Here is an 8,212-nt window from a genome sequence, read left to right on the forward strand (position 1 = left end):
CTCCTCAGCCTCCCGAGTTGCAGCACATCCACCGCTCTCTGCCACGATGATTTCCACACAGAACCATCTGTCTTCCAAAGATCTCTGCAAGCACTGATCACTCCCTGCAGGCACCTATGTATTTAATTCCTGCTTGATGTACAGTGCAAACAAAAGGCTGATTTGGCCAGCAGTTTATTCCCGAGTTGTCCCTGGCAGGGAAGGTCACTTTACGTAGAGCAGATAAATTGTCTTACAAACAGCCTGCTGATCACTGGCTGCAAATCTGTGGCTACATGCATCAATTCCCAACCTTTCTCTGTCTTTACAGCTACGTATTACTCTTGCCACCACCACTGCCACCTAAATCTTTTCCTCAGACATAATTGCTGGGAGTTTTACCATGACCCTGCTTCCAAACAAAAATAAATGATGGATTACCTTTGAGGAGGGGAAGCTTCCTTGCCCGGTTTGGAGGTGTGCAGCACCTTGTGCGTACCTTGTACCAGCAGCACCATTAAAGCAACGGCAGGAGAGAGCAGCTGAACAGCTTGGAGCATGGGTTTCTGGCCCTGAGGCTGAGCAGTTGTCCTGGAACTGGATGTGGGTCCAAGCTGCAAGGGAGCAAGAGGGAGGACAGAAAGGAGCTACTCCCCATTTTCTCCAGGTTCTAACGAGCATTTGTATTTTTGTCTTCTACAAGCAGATGTGAAACCCAGTCCTTCTCCCTCAAATGGAAAACTTGGCTCTCTCAAGAAGCAAAACAACATTTTCTCAACAGCCATTTTTATTGCTTTTGACAATACATCATTGGAGGGAAAAAGAAATCATTTTCTCCTATTCTTTAGCTTCTTTATTAGAAGCACTAGTAAATTCCCTGGGACTATTAATAAAAGGTAAACGGTTAACTTTGCATCCAAGCTGACAATGAAAGAGTTGGAAATGCCCCAAAGCAGGCTACTCATACAAGAATAGCACCACGAAACTGCCCAAGTAACCTCTCTATGGAGTAATTAACAAACACTGGCAGAAAGAACAAGTCCTTGCAACCCCTGCTAACAAGACAAAGTCTGTGTCTCAAAATGACATAGCAGAGGCTCAGGCTTGAAAGTGTCAGCAACCTTCAGTTCAAGCCAGCAATGATCAACAAAAGTGTTTCCACTCACTCCAACGAGCTTTGGCTGAGGTCTCTCACACGCATGCACGCACACACACAGATCTTTCAACACAGCCAAAACCAGAATCCTGAATGCCTTCAACTCCCAGCTCCTGCCACAGTCCAGCCTTCATCTACAAAATAAATATACACAGGTTTAACAATGAAGAACATTTATTTTCCTTCATGTGATGCATTCTGTAAAGTACCATGTTGCTAAATTATACCGAGTTAAAATGATATACTGCCCTAGTATTTTAATTATAATAAATATAGAATGAGCTATGTGCAACTTCACTTGCAAGTTTTCTTTTTTTTTTAGCAGATATACTAAATTTAGTAACCAAAATATCCTCCAATAATACTCCATGAAAAACTAGTAAGAAGTTATAAATAAAAATAACATCCTTCAAAGACATCCTACGCACTTCTTCTGTCCACATTGCCTGGATAAACGTAGCGTTCCTGCGAGCATATGGAGCAAAGACAAATAAGGAAGCTGAGAATTACCTAACAATAAAAAGCAAAACCATCCAAGTCAATGCTACATACCCTGCCATAAACAGTCTGTTTCTCTACGTTTAATCTTGGTGCACACAACTCAGTTCTTTTAGTTGTTTTTTCTTTCCCTTCCATTAAAAAACCCTTGCAGGAAGAACATCTTGCAAGATATGGGTCGATTCATCTTAATCTAGCTCCTTTTTAATGCAAAGCGGGAAAGATTCTTGAACAAACTGCCTGCACATCGGACACTGCTGGAAATACTTAACGCAGCCATCGCACAAGCACACGTGCCTGCAGGGCAGCAGCACCCAGTTCACCGCGCCGTTTTGGCAAACAACACAGTCTTTACTGGTTTCTTCGTGCAATTCTGGTTCCTCTTCAGCCAGCCCAGCCTTTTCTAGCAAGCTTCTGTCAGTGCTTCTGTCACCGGGGGACGTAATGCTTGAAGACGGTGCGGTGCTATTTGCGGACATGAAGAGTTGCTAAAATACACATGTACATAAATATTTAGAAGTCAACAAGCTCTTCCCCCAATACCTGAACACACACATGCGACACCAGCGCCACTGGGTCAGATTCACTGGCTTCCACTGGGTCAAACAGCACCAGACTCACTGTGTGAGTGCTGACAGTTGCCTGCCCTTCAGTTAAATGTATTTCAGAAGCATAAAACTACATAGAATGCTGCTAAATATTAAGGATAAGTCATCAAATCTTAGCTGAATCAAACCAATGCACACGCGTGAACTTTAAGAAAACTGCCCAGGTTTTGAACAGCTCAGGTTTCTGCTTCTGATACCTCATGCTCCCTGCCTAGAGAGATGTCTCTCTCCATTCCTACCAAAACTAGATCCACCAAGAAGTTAAATCTACTTCACTCAACCCATTCTGCTCTCGCTCATATTACAACCCCCTACTCTTTTTTGTCTTATTTTACGTGAAGTGCAAGTTCTTCTGGGCATGATCTCTTAATAAAGCCAGTGAACTGCCATGCAGCCAAAGATGCTCACAGAGAGCACGCTACACAACTACACCACGTCGTTCCACAATTACTTCTGTGAGGTTTAAGTGGTGTTTTTATGTTTTTATGGTAACCATACACGAAGAGAAAGCTTAAGGGGAACAGAGAAGTTTACCTACATCAACTGTCAGCAAAAAACCGATCAGGACAAACATTTCTTTGGACAAATTTATTTCTGAATGAATGTTAAGTGAGCCAATTGAATTAATCTGGCCTAACTTCTAGCTTATGAAGATCATATGTTATTTTATTACCGCAGTAATATAAACGTGAAGGCACAGAATCACATCATCACCTGCCTGACACACACAGGACAGCGAAGGTCCCACGACACGCACAGATAAGGGAAACTGGAATGGGATAATGAGAACATTGGTTTAACTTGTCACAGTATGTGCTAGGCAGATTGCTAAGCTTTGTGTACGTATGGCAGTAAAAACCAATTGTTTTTTAAAATGTTTCTTCTGAGGCTTTCCCAAAGAAAAGGCAGTATAGGAGAAAGTGGTTTGAGAGACTGGTGAGGAGGTAACAAATATTCTGTAGAGAGAAAGCATTCGACAGCCAGGTAACTTCTTACTACTGCTTTAATAAGCAGAAATAAGGCCTCCTAGCCTTGGATCAAGTAATTTCTCCAGGAAATCTTGAATATTTTAATATAAAATATTTCTCTACAGTAACTTTGGCTGGAACTACTTATTTTAGCTATTACCCAGTTCTTTGCATGACGGTAAAAGTCTTCTACTAATTTAGGCTCCTGAAAGCCTACACAAACTAAACACTATCAGCCAAATGAAACAAGACTCAGTGCGTGGCTTACCTTCAGATCATGGTATTGACCTTGAGCTAGCAGTAGGTACTGATACAACATTCTGCAGGAAAGTCTGTAGCTCTCATCAGGAATGTGAATTACAGCCACCATTGAAATCTACAAAAAAAAAAAAAAGCTGGGTTTAATAACTTTACTTTTAATTTTATGATTTTTATGGAATAGCTTGCCTGAAAGAGGGCAATTCTTTGTTACAACTCCTGACCTGCTATTTCCTTACACAATTTGGACTGAACAGTGTTGACATCAAGCACGAACCCCAAAAAATACACTGGACAAGGCCATAGCACAAGATAGCACTTTGTGGTCCTTCAGCTTTCTGCCCCGGTTCTCCAGGGACCACAGTTTTGAGACTCTAAAAAGCATTCAGAAGTGTGGTTGATTGGCTGGTAAACCAGGTAGGCAAAAGAAATTTCACTGGAAGGGATTATGAAAGGACCCCACGGGCTGACTTTAGAGTCACTTTTCTGAAAAGAGAAGCACTCTAAGCTTGCACGCTGTGCCTAATGCCCCTCAGTCTGCCCAAATTAGGTAATAGCCTCTAAAAAGGAGGAAAAAGAGAAAGTGAAATTCAATATTATTGTAGTTCCCAGAAGCTGTCAGGAGAGAAATGAAATACAGAAGAAACCTGTTCTGTTAAAACAAAGAATTTAAATGAAAATCAGACTTGCACTTCAAAATCCAGTACATGGGTCATTACATGCAGAGTTTAAATATATATGCGTACCTATCCAGACGTATTTCAACTCAGTGAATTTACTGCTCTTTGGCAATAAAGTGTTTTATTCTAAATCACAATGCCTCGGAAAAAACCCCCAGACCACTGTTAGCTGTCTTTAGGAACCCAAAAGTCATTAACTCTGCATTAAAATGACAGATTTTGTGTTCTATAATAAGAGTTTAAAAGGTAACCGTTGTCAGTGTATTTGTATTATGTCATCCCACTGTAAGTGCTTTCTCAGTGATCACACATGTCCTCGATTCATAGTTTGTTCAGACACAGAGGCAACTTTCCAATTGTGTGGGACCAGTTCCTAACACAAGCATCTCTGTCTTCAAGCTATTTTCTCCTCTGTCATGCTGTCCTGTAGTGTAAAAATACACATGGAAACACAGTTTGCTGTGACCTAGCAGAAGTGCTATGCTGTTTGATTCCAGAACCCCTTCCCCATGAACACCAGGTATTTTCTCTCTTTGTAAATACTTGTACGCCATAATCAAGTCACTACTCAATCTTCTGTTTCATACACAGGCTGAGATCTAAGTTGTCTTTGACTTCAGCCCTGCCAGTCTTCAAATAATTTCTGTAACTCTCATATGTGGTCATGCTGATTTTCTGGAGCTAGAGGAAAAGTACAGCACAAAACCAAATAGGTGTGAACCAGCCACAAATACAGTTAGGAGGAAAATTAGACCCCCCAGAAAAGAGATGCTGGAACACCACCTGTAGTGATGGATGCACACATACACAAAAAATAATTATTCAAAAAGAATTTGAGATGGAGCTTGCCACACTGATGTGAGAATAACGTGGTAATACCACATTGGCCATAGTGGCAAAGATCCCTTTCCACATTGTATTTATAGTTTACAAGTTTTTTCGACAACAATAGATGCAATTCTGACACTTGTCTGGCAAGGAGTTCAGGTGGAGTGAGCCTTTCGACCATAGTAACAGATTCTACTTATGTTGCTTTTCTCCAAAACCAGAAGAGAAATACATCCCCCACTCTCCTTCCATCCCTTTCTTCTGTGTCAAGGAAAAAAACAACAGGCATTCCAAATTCATGCCCACGCTAATATCAAACACATTCAAATATGAAATCTACAGTCTTTAAAAATGAAACTAATCTGAGCTCTAAACATACATAGATGTATGAATCTGGGAAATAGCTGGGAGGGGAAAAAAAGATCTCCAGTTGGGACAGGAAGGAGGAAGGCAGTCCTAAGGGTAAGTGACAAGAAGCCAAGGACAAGCACCATGTGGTAAAGGGAACAGATTTCTTAGGCACCGGTGTGATCACAAACGATTTCCAAATGAATGTACGGAAAAGCGTTCAGTGGATTTAGGCAAGTTGCTTCTGAGTTCATTTGTTCAAGCAGTCAGTGCTATCGGATTAACAACCAAATTAAAAGATGGGAGATAAAAGCGTGTCCCAAAGCATGTTTAGAAGGGATACTGAACTGCATGTGACAAAGCCAAAGTCTTTTGACCAGAAAAATCAAGCTTACTAACCTACCACAACCCTAGTTCTTCTGACCACAGGGCTTACCAGAGAGACCTCCTCCTGTGGAAACCATAAGCACCTTTTGAATGGCATAGATAGTTTTTATATAACAACCACCCTTGCTCCTCCGCTGTGCTCCCCTGGAGTCATTGCTGACAAAGTTAGGGACCAGGAAGCTGTTTTAGTCTATATCCTGAAATGTTCAGTTCTTAAACACAGAGACCCTGAAGCATACGTTCCTATACTTACAATATCATATATTTCTCTGTCCTCTTCATCAGCTAACGTCAGCAACGCTACCAATGGGTAGCGAGATCTAGGCACTAGGCCAAAATTGACAACTTGAGCATCTTCTGGTAACTGACAATATTTTTCTTCCTTGTCATTTTTTTTGATGCTTTGTGTGTCAAGGAAAACAATCAGCGTCCCTGTGATTGTAGACAAATGTGACGTTTGCATAGAGAATACCTTTCATCATATTTTTTTTCATAAATACATGGTGCCAAGAACTGCCGAACGTTCACAACTCTCAACACACTCTGTGCCAATGAATTAGCATATTTTGTCAAAACAACTCAAAAAAAGGATACAAGTACTGTTGTCGATAGAGGTATTCGCTGTACAGAGCGTCCTCCAATGCCTGAGGAGTCCTTATTCGGAAGCAGTAGACGTGTTTCTGCAATGCTTCGTGGAGTTTTTGCACACTGCAGCCCCAGTAGCACGTGAGAACACAGTCTTCCAAGCAGTCTGGTGCCAGTATTATACCCTCTTGTAGAAAGAGGATAAGGATTTCGTTAACTTACCTGTGTGCAGGAATTCTGGAATTGCGAAGTGTAGGTTTTTAAAGGGCAATAAGCAGAAAACAACTTCAGTGTCCCAGATTTTTATCATTATTATCTAATCTTCTAGGAGTTTAGACTAGGCTTAGTGCTTATGGGAGTCAATGGAGATGAGGAAGTGGGTGTGAGGAGATCAAATGGCTGCTTTAGCTGACAAAAGTAGCATGTGCGTGTTATGAAGGGTAAATTTTAACTTCTGGTAACATTTTACAAACTCACAGGCAGACCCAAGAGCATAACCCCTAGTCCAAAGTCCACTCCTTCCTTAGATAACAGCATCAACTGGATCACTGGCCTGCAACACCGTCTGCGGTCTCAAAGAATAAGGCCCTCCTGATCATGCAGAGGGAGGAAAAAAAGAGGAGCTACGTGCTCCATTTCTTTTCTAAACCCAACCCATTCACTTCTAAACACCTACGGCACAAACAGGAGCAGAACTCCTGAAAAGCCCCACCAAATTCAAGCGCTCAAACTGCCTCAAAAATCCAAGTTACACAAAGACTAAGTTGTTGCATTTGGGGGTTTTTGGGTTTTGGTTTTTTTAATGTTGCTGCAGCCCTTTCCTCATTCACAGGGAGGCTCCACATCTGTGCTGGCAGCAGATGCTCAGCCTTGCTCACTACTCCCCAGTGATGCAGAAGGGTATGAATATCACTTTCTACGTGGGTGATATCAAGGATGTTGGAAACTACTTGAACTCTGATCTAAACAGATATTTAAGTTCAGTTTCCACTGAAGCACAGATAAATAAAAAATCTCCCTCTATTAAAAGCAGTGCACTTCCAAACACCGCTGGAAATCTGCACTTAAATATTTAAGTGGGACTTAGATTTAAGTAGAATCCCATAGAAAAACATCCACAGTAGCTGCTAATCCGCAAATGTTTTTGTTACTTAAACTGCTGTAACAGGAAGTATTTCATTAATAAGAATTAAACTGTACCCACATTTAACTTTTACAACCTTAACATCCACGCATTTAACTTTTTAAAGCACTGCATTTTTAAGCTATGTAAAAATTACTTGTATTGTAACGATGGAGGGAAGCATGTTTCTGAGAAATTTTGATAAAGGAAAAGGGTGAGAGCAAGAAAACAAAGCACTGAGTTCAGGAACTCAAACTGACAAGAATCAAGCGCACAAGAAATGTACAGACCTGTTACCGAAGCTGTAGCAGGCTGAGGGATTTCTAACCCAAAAGGGTTCTTCACTTGTCTCATCCGCCTTTTCAATACTCTTGTGCTGGATTCTGTTTCTTCTGAGTTTCTCAGAATAACAGGAACACCCAAACCAAACCTATGAGACATGAAACAAGAAGAACAAGTGGGTTAAGCGTTACTGTTTACATGTTTGAATTTTTCTTCAGCTCTAAATAGCAAGCAGTACAACAAATAAAGCTAGTGTGGCCCTGCAGAATATCTGCTAGGATGCAGCCTGCCAACCTGACTCCAGCTTTTCGTGGCAGAACAGTGATACAGAAACATCTTTAAAAGGGGAATATTTTACTCCTGCATTTCCAGAGAAAGAATAAAGTTAAGGGGAATGGTCAATGCCCTCTAGTGGTAAACGATCAGCCAGAGCTTTCTGCACATCCCTTCACAGAACAACAACAACAACAACAAAACAACCTGACCCCAGCTTTTTGTGGCAAAACAGAGGC

General features: G+C 41.3%; 1 protein-coding gene across 1 annotated transcript; it reads right to left on the reverse strand.

Annotated features, from left to right (window-relative positions):
• Positions 1 to 1,780: 1,780 nt before the first annotated feature.
• Positions 1,781 to 7,843, reverse strand: CGRRF1 (cell growth regulator with ring finger domain 1). The gene is made up of 5 exons (XM_010183733.1): positions 7,709 to 7,843; positions 6,305 to 6,482; positions 5,964 to 6,111; positions 3,478 to 3,585; positions 1,781 to 2,121 (listed from the first exon to the last, which is right to left on the reverse strand). The coding sequence occupies exons 1-5, from the start codon at positions 7,770 to 7,772 to the stop codon at positions 1,822 to 1,824; spliced, it is 798 nt and encodes a 265-aa protein (XP_010182035.1). The 5' UTR covers positions 7,773 to 7,843; the 3' UTR covers positions 1,781 to 1,821.
• Between the last annotated feature and the right edge of the window lie 369 nt (positions 7,844 to 8,212).

The sequence above is a fragment of the Mesitornis unicolor genome, unplaced genomic scaffold (assembly GCF_000695765.1).
Source record: "Mesitornis unicolor isolate BGI_N332 unplaced genomic scaffold, ASM69576v1 scaffold21154, whole genome shotgun sequence".
NCBI classification, from domain to species: domain Eukaryota; kingdom Metazoa; phylum Chordata; class Aves; order Mesitornithiformes; family Mesitornithidae; genus Mesitornis; species Mesitornis unicolor.